The sequence below is a fragment of the Loxodonta africana genome, chromosome 6 (assembly GCF_030014295.1).
Source record: "Loxodonta africana isolate mLoxAfr1 chromosome 6, mLoxAfr1.hap2, whole genome shotgun sequence".
NCBI classification, from domain to species: domain Eukaryota; kingdom Metazoa; phylum Chordata; class Mammalia; order Proboscidea; family Elephantidae; genus Loxodonta; species Loxodonta africana.
Window position 1 is genome coordinate 9,263,604 of NC_087347.1, and position 14,213 is coordinate 9,277,816.

Genomic DNA, 14,213 nt, shown 5'->3' on the forward strand with positions numbered 1-14,213 from the left:
GGAAGTCACGATTGGGGTTTAAATTGTAACATTAAATTACTCAGCCTAGTCTTATTTTTATATAGCATGAGGTTTTTTTATTATTTTCATGGACCCTTGGCTTTATTTTTTAAAAAGTAAATAATACATTTTTAGAGTTTTAAAATTCAAGTTAAATTGTATTCATAGTTCTGTCTTGATCTTAGCTGTTCCTGTTCTTCACTTTGGGGAGTGACATTCAGCCCGGGACAGAGATGGAGGTCATAGTGGAAGAAACAGTATCTGTGAGAGATGTAAGTCATTTTGTTTGGTAGAGGGAGAAGTGATAACGTGTGTCAGGACTTTGAGGTCTTAAAGCTAGGGTTTACATAAAGTTCAAAGAATTTTGTGTACTTTCTAAAGGAATAGTTTTAGAAGCTTAAAAATTAGTAAACCAGTTGCAATTTCTAAGATAAGATTACTGTACTTTTTTTTCCTTTTCTGATTATCAGTAGTACTTGTTCACTGTAGAAATTTAGAATATGCAAAATTAAAATCCCTTATTATACCTTATTCCACCATTACTATCACCTTGGCATATTTTCTTCTGGTATTTTTACTCTCTATACACACGCGTCTGTCAGTTTGTCGTACTGTGGGGGCTTGCATGTTGCTGGGATGCTGGAAGCTATGCCACTGGTATTCAGATACCAGCAGGGTTACCCATGGTGGACAGGTTTCAGCTGCGCTTCCAGACTAAGACAGACTGGGAAGAAGGACCTGGCAGTCTACTTCTGAAAAGAATTAGCCAGTGAAAACCTTCTGAATAGCAATAGAACTTTGTCTGATATAGTGCCAGAAGATGAGCCCCCCAGGTTGGAGGCATTCAAAAGGTGACTGGGAAGAGCTGCCTCCTCAAAGTAGAGTTGACCTTAATCACGTAGATGGTATCAAGCTTTTGGGACCTTCATTTGCTGATGTGGCATGACTCAAAATGAGAAGACACAGCTGTAAACATCCATTAATAATCAGAACCTGGAATGTACAGAGTATAAATCTAGGAAAGTTGGAAATCATCAAAAATGAAATGGAATGCGTAAAACATCAGTGTCCTAAGTATTAGTGAGCTGAAATGGACTGGTATTGGCCATTTTGAATCAGACAATCATATGGTCTACTATGCTGAGAATGACAAAATTGAAGAGGAATGGCATCGCATTCATCATTAAAAAGAACATTTTAAGATCTGTTCTGAAGTACAATGCTGTCAGTGACAGGATAATATCCATACGCCTATAAGGAAGACCAATTAATACAACTATTACCCAAATTTACACACCAACCACTAAGACCAAAGATGAAGAAATTGAAGATTTTTGTCAGCTTCTGCAGTCTGAAATCGATCAAACATGCCATCAGGATACATTGGTAATTACTGGTGATTGGAATGTGAAAGTCGGAAACAAAGAAGAAGGATCGTTAGTTAGAAAATATGGCCTTGGTGCTAGAAACAATGCCAGGAATTGCATGATAGAATTTTGTGAGACCTATGACTTCTTCATTGCAAATACCTTTTTTCACCAACATAAATGGCAACTATACACAAGGACCTCACCAGATGGAATGCACAGGAATCAATCAACAACATCTGTGGAAAGCTCAGTATCATCAGTCAGAACAAGGCCAGGGGCCGACTGGAACAGACCATCAATTGCTCATTTGCAAGCTTAAGTTGAAACTGAAGAAAATTAGAACAAGTCCACGAGAGCCAAAGTACAACCTTGAGTATATCCCACCTGAATTTAGAGACTGTCAGGAATAGATTTGATGCATTGAACACTAATGACTGAAGACCAGAGAAGCTGTGGAATGACATCAAGGATTTCATACATGAAGAAAGCAAGAGGTCGTTAAAAAGATGGGAAAGAAAGAAAAGACCAAAACGGACGTCAGAGAAGACTCTGAAACTAGTTCTTCAATGTGAAGTGGCTAAAGCAGAAGGAAGAAACAATGACGTAAAAGAGCTGACCAGAAGATTTCAAAGGGCAGCTCCAGAAGACAAAGTATTATAATGACATGCGCAAAGAGCTGGAGATGGAAAACCACAAGGGAAGAACATGCTTGGCACTTCTCAAGCTGAAAGAACTGAAGAATAAATTCAAGCCTTGAGTTGCAACAGTGAAGGATCCTATGGGGAAAATATTAAATGATGCAGGAAGCATGAAAAGAAGATGGAAGAAATATAGAGTCACACTACCAAAAAGAATTGGTAGACGTTCATCCATTTCAGGAGGTAGCATAAGATCGAGAACCAGTGGTTCTGAATGAAGAGGTCCGAGCTGCACTGAAAGCATTGGTGAAAAACAAGACTTTAGGAATTGACAGAATATCAATTGAGATTTTCATCAAATGGACACAGTGCTGGAACTGCTATCTCGTCTATGCCAAGAAATTTGGAAGACAGCTACCTGGCCAACTGGCTGGTAGAGATCCATATTTATGCCTATTCCAAAGACAGGTGATCCAACCGAATTTGGAAATAATCAAACAATATCAGTAATATCACACAAGTAAAATTTTGCTGAAGGTCATTCAGAAGTATTTGCAGCAGTACATCGACAGGGAACTTCCAGAAATTCAAGCCAGAGTCAGAAGAGGACGCGGAAGGAGGGACGTCGTTGCTGATATCAGATGGATCCTGGCTGAAAGCAGAGAATTGCAGAAACAAAAGGTGTTTACCTGTGTTTTATTGACTATGCAAAAGTATTCGACTATGTGGATCATAACAAATTATGGGTAACATTGCAAAGGATGGGAATTCCAGAACACTTAATAGTGCTCATGAGGAACCTGTACATAGACTAAGAGGCAGTTGTTCGAACAGAACAAGGGGATACGGCATGATTTAAAGTCAGAAAAGGTGTGAGTCAGCATTGTAGCCTTTCACCATGCTTATTCAATCTGCATGCTGAGCACAGAATCTGAGAAGCTAGACTATATGAAGAAGAAGGGGGCATCAGGACTGAAGGAAGACTCCTTAACAACCTGTGATATGTAGATGACACAACCTTGCTTGCCAAAAGTGAAGAGGACTTGAAGCACTTACTGATGAAGAGCAAAGACTTAACAGCCTTCAGTGTGGATTACGCCTCAACATAAAGAAAACAAAAATCCTCACAATTGGACCAGTAAGCAACATCATGATAAGTGGAGAAAAGATTAATGTTGTAAAGGATTTCCTTTTACTTGGATCTATAGTCAACACCCATGGAAACATCAGTCAAGAAATCAAATGACGCATTGCATTGGGCAAATCTGCTGCAAAAGATCTCTTAAAGTGTTAAAAAACAAAGATGTCAGTTTAAGGACTAAGGTGCACCTGTCCCAATCCAAGGTGTTTGCAATAAGCTCATATGTGTGTTAATGCTGGACAATAAATAAAGAAGACCACAGAAGAGTTGATGTCTTTAAATTATGGTGTTGGCGAAGAATATTGACTGTACTGTGGCAGTGTTTTGCTCTGTTGTTCATAGAGTTGCTAGGAGCCAACCAGTTCAGCAGCACCTAACAACCATGTGGACTGCCGGAAGAATGAACAAACCTGTTTGGGAAGCAATACAACCAGAATGCTCATTAGAAGCAAGGATGGCAAGACTTCATCTCACGTACTTTGGACATGTTATCAGGAGGGACCAGTCCCTGGAGAAGGACATCATGCTTGGTAGAGGGTCAGTGAAAAAGAGGGAGACCCTCAACGAGATGGACTGACACAGTGGCTGCAACAGTGGGCTGCAGCATACTAATGGTTGTGAGTGGCACGGGACCGAGCAGTGTTTCATTCTGTTGCACACAGGTTGCTATAAGTTGGAACTGACTTGATGGCACCTAACAACAACAGCAACATACATACACTGGCCTCTGCTGTTCCTCAAACAAGGTCTTTACACCAGCGCTTTCCCTTACTAGAACACAATTGAGTCGAATGCTCCATTGTTTGTTTTTCTTAAATTACGAAAGCCTTCGAGACTGCAGTTTTGAGTACAACTTTGGTCCCATCCCTGCTTTAATGCATTGTATTCTCATTGTCATCATTTTCTAAACAGTCCATAATTACATTTTAAAGTCTTTTTTAATTTTTACTTTTAATCATACAAGTAATCATGGATTTGTCCTAATTTTTAAACTTCACAGAAGTTAAAAAATCAGTCCCCTTTGCCGCCACCCTAGTCCAGCCCCTTCCCTTGAAGTCACTGTTGTTCCCAGGTCCTCTAATCTTGTCCACGTTAGCACAGTACGTATCCATCCGGATCTCAGCCACACAGCCGCCCGCACGTGGAGGCACGTGTACGTGCAGAAGGGGAGAGCTGGATTTGTTTACGCGGCTTTTCTTCCATCAGAAAGCTGCCCACGCTGCAGGTGTAAACTAGACCGTGACGTTTTCACTTCAAGTATTTGAAAGATCTTTTAACATCAGTGCCTGTAAATCTGCTTTATTCTTTTAATTGCTTCAAGACATTTCAGGGTTTATTTAAACATTCCCTGTTAGTGGGTATTTTGGTTGTCCACCATTGTTCTCTGTTACAACAATGCAATAGGGCTCATCCTGATTGTTGCCCCTTTGGCTTGGCTGTGTTTAGGCCCCGTGGAGTTGGCTCTAGTGTGGTATAAATTAAATTTGATTTACTCTTTTCCCAAGGTTTACTAGGAATGTTTTTCCCCGGAAGAGATCGGGCTTTTTTGTGAGCGGCCATCTAAGATACTCCACTGGTCTCACCCCTTTGGGGGCAAGGGAGAGTGAAGAAAATTAAAGACACGAGGGAAAGATTAGTCCAGAGGACTAACAGACAACTACCACGGCCTCCACCAGACTGAGTTCAGTACAACTAGATGGTGTCCGGCTACCACCACTGACTGCTCTGACAGGGATCACAATAGAGGATCTCCGATGGAGCTGGAGAAAAATGTTGAACAAAATTCTAACTCACAAAAAAAGACCACACTTATTGGCCTAACAGAGACTGAAGAAACCTCGAGAGTATGGCCCCCGGTTAGCTCAGTAATGAAGTCACTCCTGAGGTTCACCCTTCAGCCAAAGATTAGGCCCATAAAACAAAACGAGACTAAAGGGGCACACCAGCCCAGGGGGAAGACTAGAAGGCAGGAGGGGACAGGAAAGCTGGTAACAGGGAAGCCAGGGTTGAGAAGGGAGAGTATTGACATGTCATGGGGTTGTTAACCAATGTCATAAAACAACATGGGTACTAACTGCATAATGCAAAGCTAGTTTGTTCTGTAAACCTTCATCTAAATTTTAAAAAAAAAGAGGTTGGGCTTTTTAACTGTTACGTTTGTTTTATTCCGACCTTTTTTGCTACTTTATACCCTGAGATAGCAGCTTGCACGTTGTTTCCCCGTGAGTTTAGGTGTCATCAGTTGTGTTTCATGGGTGCTCCTTGTCTAGGATCCAAAGGTTAATGCGTATGTATAAAATCAGCGTGATTAACCACATCTGGTCAAAACACAGCTAGGCCTCACAACGAGAGAGAGCCGGAAGCAGAGAAACAACACTTCGAACTAAGTCCCGGCTGCCAACTCCAGAAACTGGTTTTGTTCCCCTCCTGAACTGGCCCCACTGTCTCTTAGGAGGAGACTCTGGGTGGTGCAGATGGTTAAGCACTTGGCTACTACCTGAAAGGTTGGAGGTTCAAATCCACCCAGAGCGCCCTCGGAAGAAAAGCCTGGCAGTCTGCTTCTGGAAGATCACAACTGTCAAAACAGTAGAATTCAGTTCTGCTTTGAAACATGTGGAGTCGCCATGAGTTAGAGTCGACTTGATAGCGACCGGTTTTTATCTCTTCAGAAGAAGCACTGACTTAATTAGTACCTCATGTCCTTAACTGTGTTTACATTTATCTATTCAAGAATTATTAAATGAAATCAGACTTAAATAGGCCCAGGGCCCAAAAGAGTTTCTCACAGTACTGCGGCTCGGAAACAGAAAACTAACGTTGAACGTTTTCTTTTTATAGTGTTTACAGATAATGCTGGAGAGAGCTGGCCTGCAAGGTGAGTTACGTACCGCAGCGATATCACGCTCTCCACAGCCTTGACTTAGAATAAACTGTCTAAGCCCAGTGGGAACGTTTCAAACTTTTTTTCTCCAGGGTTGTCAGGTTACGCTTTACATTTCTGTGCGTACGTAGTGTATTCTCCGCGCTCTTGTTCGCAAGCGGAAAGAAAAAAAACTAGCGGTGGGTTAGCCCTGAGACGAGAGAGCCTAGCTGAGGACCAGCAGAGGTACAGAAGAGACAGCGAAGCCTTGCGGCCCAGGGACTGCCCGGGTCTTTCGCGGGTTTTTTTTAAATCTAATTGATTCATGATTTCAGTGCACCGTGTGGTGTGTCGTTGTGGTTAGTTGCTGTGGAGTTGGCTCTGACTCACGGTGACCTTATGTACAACAGAAGGAAATACTGACCGGGCCTGTGCCGTCCTCATGATCGTTGGTATGCTTGAGTCCATCGTTGTGGGTGTGTGTCAGCCATTTCACTGAGGGTTTCCCTCGTTTTCACTGACCCTCTGTTTTACCAAACATGATGGCCTTTTCTGGGCGTGGTATAGATTATTGTTGTTGTGTGCCATCGAGTCGATACCTACTCATAACGACCCCATGTGACAGAGTAGAACTGCCCCGTAGGGTTTTCTAGGCTGCGATCTTTATAGGGGCAGACTACCAAGTCTTTGTACCTTGGAGCGGCTAGTGGGTTTGAACTGCCAGCCTTTCAGTTAGCAGCCAAGTACTTAACCATTGCACCACTGCTCCTTGGTATAGACTTTAAAAAAAAAAACCAAACCTCTTGCCTTCGAGTCAATTACAACTCACAGAGACCCTATAGGCCAGAGTAGAACTGCCCCATAGATTTTCTGAGGAGTGGCTGGTGGATTTGAACTGCTGACCTTTTGGTTAACAGCTGAGATCTTCACCACTGGAATGAAATATGATGAAAGAAAGAAATCCCAGATATCTTGAAGTAGCTGTCTGAGTGGATCATGTCAGTGAGTTTCACATGACATCATAGTACTTTCATTCTGGTGTTTTTCTGTGCTCCAGACCTCATTAAATCAGAAGCCTGTGGCCACCTGATCTGGAAGGGAAGTGAAGGGGTCTGGGTATGAGGCGCTCTGCAGGAGCTTTACATGCAGGGTCTCATTTATCTGGACAGCAGTCCTACCATGCAGGGGTCATCATCCGCCCCCATTCCACAGAGGAGGAGGCAGAGGCTGAGAACAGTGGTAAGAGTCTCTCTCACTCAGAACCCAAGTTCTTGCTACCATGCTGTGATGTGAAGTAATGGTGCTCACTTTAATTATTGGTGGTTTTTAAGATACTGAGATGAAAACATTGCTAAAAACATCACAGTACTTCAAACTAGAACTAATGGCACACGAGGGTTCTACAGAGAACACAGTGGAGAGCCAAGTCTCTAGAGGATGGATACCAGATCTGTGTTTAGTCCTTTGGTGATAATTTTTCCTTTTTTGGGGGGGTGGGGTGGGGGTGGGGGTGGGGGTGGGGGGCCTTTATAAGAAATTACTAATAAAAACTGTTTTATAATAACCAGAATTTCCAACTTTTGCTCCATTTAACTCCCCTCCAAAAAAAATTCCCGTTTCAGTAACGTAGCGAACATACTGAAAAACAGAAATCTGATTGAGAACTATGGCTGCTAACCAAAAGGTCAACAGTTCAAATCCACCAGGCGCTCCTTGGAAACCCTTTGAGGCAGTTCTACTCTGTCCTGTAGGGTGGCTATGAGTTGCAGTCGACCCTAAGGCAGCAGGTTTGGTTTGGTTTTGGTTTCACTGAAACACTATTCAAAATGAACTATATTTTTGTTAGATTAACTGCCTAAGCAGGTAGGACCAGTTTTGTAAACCTTAGCAGTTCTTAATTAAAGGTTCGTGTAATCTTTTAGCTAAGACAATGAAATAAAACTCAACTTTATAATGATTTTAAAAGGGACTCTATATTCATATATGTATGTTCATAAATGTGTACTAACGTATGATGTGTGTATGTATAAATAATAAAGTTACAAAATAAATTCGGGATAATAGCAGCCAGCGTTGTTTTTATTCTGAAGTATACAGTTCTTGGTGGAAGAAAGGGCAAAGTAATCAAACTGGGAAAACAACTTTTTTTGTCAATGTCAGTCCTGCCCTGGAAGAGATAATTTATTTAAAAGATTAATCAATGATAATTAGCAGACCAAACCCTATTTGATATTTTTTATCCAGAAAGCTCATTCCTGACAAACTCTTAAAATGTATTCTGAATTCTTTTCATGCCGATTTTGATTCCTTCATAGGAGATACGTGGCATTTGCGAAAAATGGATTGGTGTTACGAAGCTGGGGAAGCTTTATTTGAAGGAGTAAGATTATTCTATATGTTTTATTCTTAAAAATCAGTTTAGGCTGTATCTTCATACAGGATACCCTCTCCACTCATGTGAATAAATTCTAGAGAAAGCTTTGATTGCTTTTTTTAAGATAGAAAAATCCACTAGTGGGTCTTTCACCTTTTTGTTACTGTAGTTTTTTTGTAGAGTTAGAGGGGAAGTCCCAGCTGGGCAGTAATGTTTCTAGCAGCTATGAGAAATCCCCTGTCAGTGAGCAAGAGTATATCCCTAGGAGTGGTCCTCTTCAGTAGGAGGCGGGGAACTTCAGGGAACAAAAGACTGGAGTTATGAAAGAATTTAAGGATACACTCTGAATTTTTAAAGCCTGAATATTTTAATCTCAGTTTCCTTCTAAGTTAATGATGGCAGAATTCATCTTAGCAACCAGTCACTTAGGCTCTGGTCCAAGCTACATTTCTCTATCTAGCCAAACTTGGGAGTAGCCTTAAAAAAAGTCTTAGAATCAGTGTTATCACAGGATGATTGGGGTCCAGTCAGCCTTCTCTTTGCTGGTCCAGATAGCATCAAGTGTCCCAGTCCAAACCTGCAGCCTTTCACCCAGAACGAAGCTTGGTGAGAAAGCGTAGATAGCTGCGGTCAACTGCCCTTGTTTCCAGTCTGTCTGCCTTGCTGTTCAGTAATAGGCAGTGGCATTGAACGTCAACAGAAGGTTGATTAAACCTGATGGTGCAGAGGTTAAGAGCTACAGCTGCTAACCAAAAGGTTGGCAGTTTGAGTCTACCAAGCGCTCCTTGGAAACTCTATGGGGCAGTTTTACTCTGTCCTAGAGGGTCACTGTGAGTCGGAATCAACTCAACGGCAGCAGGTTTGGTGTTTTTCTTTTTTTTATTGGGGTCTTCCACTGAGACATTCTTTGCAGTCAGCAAGTCAGTATGGAGAGGCCCAGGAGTCTGACTTCCTACAGTAAAAAGTGGACTCAAAGATATCTCAGGACGTACAATTTGGATGTCAGAAGAGTATATTTATTCAGATGGTTTTAGCATCATCTCTATTAATTCCCCAATCTGTATCAAATAGTTTATGTAAAAGCAAACTGAAAACTGGCTTTTCTTCCCAGTGGTGCTGTCTCTCCTCATCCTTTTCCTTTCATACTAAAGTACGGCTGGCCCTACTTCCCTTTCCTCCTTCGTCTGTCACCTCAGCCCTCAGAGGCCTGGCAGCTCTTCCACATCTCCCCTGCTGGACTCCTGTCTCGAGCCGCCTTTGCTTCACCTAAATTGCTCCAACAGCTGGCTTCCCTGAGTCCAGGTCTTCCCACGTGATTACATCACACATGTAGCAGCCAGATTCATCTCTGAAAACCATTCCTGGAAATCTTGAGTGGCTCCTTTTTCATAGCAGTCAAAACTCCTTCATTTCTACTTCACGTCCCTTCCATCTGTGGCCCTACCCTTCCAATCCAGGTTTTCTTCCTACTGCTCTCCAGCTGGCACATCCCGCTCTAATCATCTTGTCTCCCAGCTCTTCACCAACACAAGCCATACTTCTCAACCGTGGCTTCACCCTTACTCTTTTCTTCATGAGAAATTCCTTCTTTTGTCTCCCGTCTTTCCAAATCCAACCCATCTTTTTAGGCCTAACTAAAATTTCATCTTCTGTAAATCAGTCTCTCATCATTTCTTGTCTCATCCATCTCCCTTCCCTCTGATCTTTGATGATACTATAATTTATATGCCGCAATTTGATACATAATGATCTACTGGTTTTATAGTCCTAGCTCATTTCCCATCTCTTCAGTATCCCCTTTATTTGCTCAGTTATTTATTTTTGGAAAAGATAATAGAGACACAGGGTAAAAAAAAAAAAAAAAATCCAGTGGTTTGTCCCTTTTGGAAGTCATAAGTGACAAAAAAGAATTTCTGTATTCCCAGGATGCAACACTGAAAGAGCTTATGCTATGTTCTGGAGATACTTTGGTTTTAATGGAAGGGACGCTTCCTCCTCCGGTAAGATTTTGCTTCTGAGCCGACGTTTTGTAAGTAACAGTTACTGTTTTCTGACTGCAGAAGGGGGGGTGTATTCTCATTGTGGGAAAATGGGAAAGTACAATAATAAAAAGATAGAAAACTTACCCAGATCGTACCAGCCGGACCAAACTACCATACTTTACATTCTTATATTTCTTCATATAAATCTTTTTTAAACAAAATTTAATTCAACCATATATAAAGTTTTCTTTTTTACTTTTTATATTTAACATTTTAACCTGATCATAAAATTCAGGAACAACTATATCCAAGGTACGATTTACCACCATTTAATTCACCTGTGCCCTTACTGTTGGAAATTTAGCTTGTTTCTAATTTTTTGTTCTATAAATAGTACTAAATATAAATCCTTCTTAAGATAGATTTCTAAAGATGAAATTACTAAGTCAGAAGGTACAAACTTTTTAAAGACTTGAGGCTATGTATTGCCAAATTGTTTTCCCAAAAAGTTGTACGAAATTTATACTCCTGTCTGCAGTCTGTGAGAGTTTATTTCACTGTCCTTTCACAAACATTGCATAGTACTACTTTCTAAAACCAATATTTATTAGATTTTTTAAAATGTGGACACCTGTAAAGTTGAATATAGAAATAGCCCCAAATTCCATCATTGAGACAAACATTTGCTCGTGATTAGAAAATTCAGACAGCACCAAAAAAAAAAAAAAAAAAACCAAGCCCATTGCCTTCGAGTTGATTCTGACTCATAGTGACCCTATAGGACACAGCAGAACTGCCCCACAGGGTTTCCAAGGACCAGCTGGTGGATTCAAACTGCCAGTGTTCTGTTTAAGAGCCAAGCTCTTAACCACTGTGCCACCAGGGCTCCTCAAACAGCACAGGAAGCTATGAAATGAAAAGTTACTCCCACCTTTCTTCCCAGAGGGCGCTACCCACCATTAACTTGTTTTTTTAATCTTGTTCCTCTCAAGAAAAAAAAATTATGCTTATTTGTATGCTGAATGTAAATATGTGCATGTCCTTTTTTTAGAGTTTACATTGCAGGGTCGTATTCTGTGCATTGCTTTGCACCTCTTTGGGGTTTTGTTTCATTTCATGCACCTTGGGCATCTCCCCCTGTAGGCACATACAGACCTACCTTATTTTTTTTCCCATGACTGAATAGAATTCTATGGCATTTCATACCGTGTTCTTTAAAATTAATTTTTTGAGTAGGTAATACTTATGGTAAGGACCCCTAGTGATACAATGTTTAAGTGCTCAGCTGCTAACCAAAAGGTCAGCAGTTTGAACCCACCAGTTGCTCCACGGAGAAAGATGTGGCATTCTGCTTCCATAAACCACAGGGGCAGTTCAACTCTGTCCTGTAGGATCACTGTGAGTTGAAATCGACTCAGTGGCAGTTGGTTGGTTTGTTTGTTTTTTTAATACCCCTGGTACAAATTTCAAAGTGTATAAAAAGTTGTGCCACTAAAAGTACATAAGTTTCCTTCCTTTTCCAGGCAAAGAACATCTCAGTCCCGGTCATCCCCGAGTCCAATTTTTGTGCTTTTAAATTTCAGATTTTAAAAGCATTAAACAAGTATAATATACGAGCAGTTAATAAGTCTAACAGAAAAAAAATAATAAAAATATCAAGAGACATTTTGTTGTTAAGACTGTGGAGAGGGGAGTGGAGGTTCACTTCCTTGTACCTCAGAGCAGTTAGAAATACCCCATTCTTCAGGGTTTCCTGAAGGTACCCATCTGGTGGTACCAGCCTCGGGACCCTTCAGGACACCGTGGGAGTCAGCAGGGCCAGACCAACTCTGCCACCTCTCAAGATGGCACCTGGAGAGCCGCATCCGCCCAAGGTGAGGAGAGCGGAAGTGCAGTCGCCTGTGTGTCATCAAGACAAGGAAACTGCCTGCTTCTGCCGTTGAGTAACCGAAATGCCTATTTTAAAAAATGTCAGTTTGAAAATGAGAACCTAGTCATTCCATAAGAATAAGCCATTCCATAATTTTGGCAGCAGCCTATTTTTATACAGTGCTTTGTAGCCTCTGTAAAGCACTATATATGTCTTTATTTCATTATTATATTGATATATCAAGGGACTCAGATTCAGACTTCCAAGCATCGCACACTGTCTCTTTGAAGGTGTCCCCGACACTGTGCACGCAGAAGGTCCTCTCCGCTATGTGGGCGACGTGGAAATCTCAGAAGATGCTGCCTTGGTAGATCTGAAGTGTCAGGTCAGACTTCTCCCTGCATCTGTGTTAGTGGCAATATGGCTTCTTCCAGTGAGATATTAATGTTTTCTTCTATCTCCTTTTCCCTCAATTGCAGTTTGTTCTGATATGGCATTTGTTATGTGCCATGTTCAGGGCTGAGTACCCGACAGGCAGCCCGCCTACGGCTCAGACAGCTCCGGGTTTGTCCACCAGCCGCCCCGTGGCCTCATTCCCACTAGCAGGCATGCTGTGCTTCATTTGACCAGCTCCGCAGTCACCTGCGGCTTGTCTCCATTTTGATTTTGTAGGGAAACATGGTTTACGGAAGCATTTGTAAAGCGTTCACTTTACTCCTTTCTCTACATTGTTTTTGTATCATTGTGATCCACGTGCTCCGTGTTGTTAGCTCAGAGCTGTGTTTGTGATTTCCCAGGTCAGAGTATCAGCTTTTCTGTTAGGGTGCTAAACTAGATCATGTACTATGTTCTTATATATCAACGTCCTTAGAGAAGGGCTGTGTTGTCTACATGGAGAGGCTGTATTCAGTACAACACAAGGTGTTTAAGAAGCATCCCGCTCCTGTCGGACTGAGGGAACACCCCCTCTCCCTCGGAAGGGCAGTAACGTGAACATCAGCCACTGATACTCGGCCTGCCCTGTGTGCCCTCAATGTACGAAATGACCTCCCTCCAGAAAAGCAAGTGCTGGAAGGACACTTTTTGTTTTCGCTTGTATTAGGCTGAAAGATACGAAATTCCTGTTTTTTAAGTCAAAAACAAATGAATCATATGGCTTACATCTAATTAGAACACAATGGTTTGGACCCAGCATTTGGACCCAAAGATGCATTTCAAACTCAGAATTATTTCATAAGCAGAGCAAACACTGTTCAAGAGTTGCATTGGCTGACGAAAGCGAAAACGAGGACTTTTCCTTTCATTAAAGTAGCCTCCCTCTGCTCTCATCAGGCGGACTCACACTGAAAGCCATATTAAAGTTTCTTTTTTCAAAACAATGATCAGGAAGGAGCTCTTGGCTCAGATTTAGAAGTAGAAAACACACTCTTTTCTAATCTGATTTCAGTGCAGAGGAATACGGAATGACTCAGGACTCATTCCATTTAAGAGAGAAAATCTGGATTTGTATAGATGCTGTCATTTCTCAAGACACATTTCCCCTCAATGTCATTGTGTAGTGCTGCCTTTTTTTTTTTTTTTTTTCCCATAAAGCATTATGTTTTTAGAGTGCTTTTTAGAGTCACTGGAGAAATGTCTGTTTCTTCTTCTAGGCCCTTACCTTGCCATCTTTCTCAGAGTTTGCCATTCCATCCCCAGCCTTCCTCCGAGCCTGGACTGTGGAAAGCAAACGCCCAGGCAGGCTCTTACGGAGCCACCAGCAGCAGCTCAAGTAAGTTTCTCACCGAGCGCACCCTTTCCCTCTCCTGCAGTGCTGCGGACTGATGGGGAAAGGGTTATTTGAGGCAGGTCCTGACAAAGTGGCACCATGATTCCATGTTTGGGAATTGGATAACTTTATCATCAATTAAATGTTGGAGCAACTTCGGTTTCCCATATCAAGTGTAAACGTAGCTTAGTGTATCTTTTCTCTGTGTTC

At 41.7% G+C, this 14,213-nt stretch overlaps 1 protein-coding gene across 10 annotated transcripts in view; it reads left to right on the plus strand.

Moving 5' to 3' along the window:
• Positions 1-14,213, plus strand: part of USP40 (ubiquitin specific peptidase 40) — an 85,997-nt gene that overhangs the window by 53,449 nt on the left and 18,335 nt on the right. For 7 of the 10 annotated variants that reach the window (XM_010597606.3, XM_010597607.3, XM_023557743.2 and 4 more), the window contains 7 exons: positions 186-272; positions 5,988-6,024; positions 8,325-8,389; positions 10,309-10,383; positions 12,113-12,239; positions 12,526-12,620; positions 13,888-14,006. In XM_010597606.3, the coding sequence (XP_010595908.2) occupies positions 186-272; positions 5,988-6,024; positions 8,325-8,389; positions 10,309-10,383; positions 12,113-12,239; positions 12,526-12,620; positions 13,888-14,006 (605 nt within the window). Of the gene's footprint in view, positions 1-185; positions 273-5,987; positions 6,025-8,324; positions 8,390-10,308; positions 10,384-12,112; positions 12,240-12,525; positions 12,621-12,714; positions 13,827-13,887; positions 14,007-14,213 lie in introns of those variants that run through there. The other 3 variants (XM_023557744.2, XM_023557745.2, XM_023557746.2) reach the window with 3 other exon arrangements.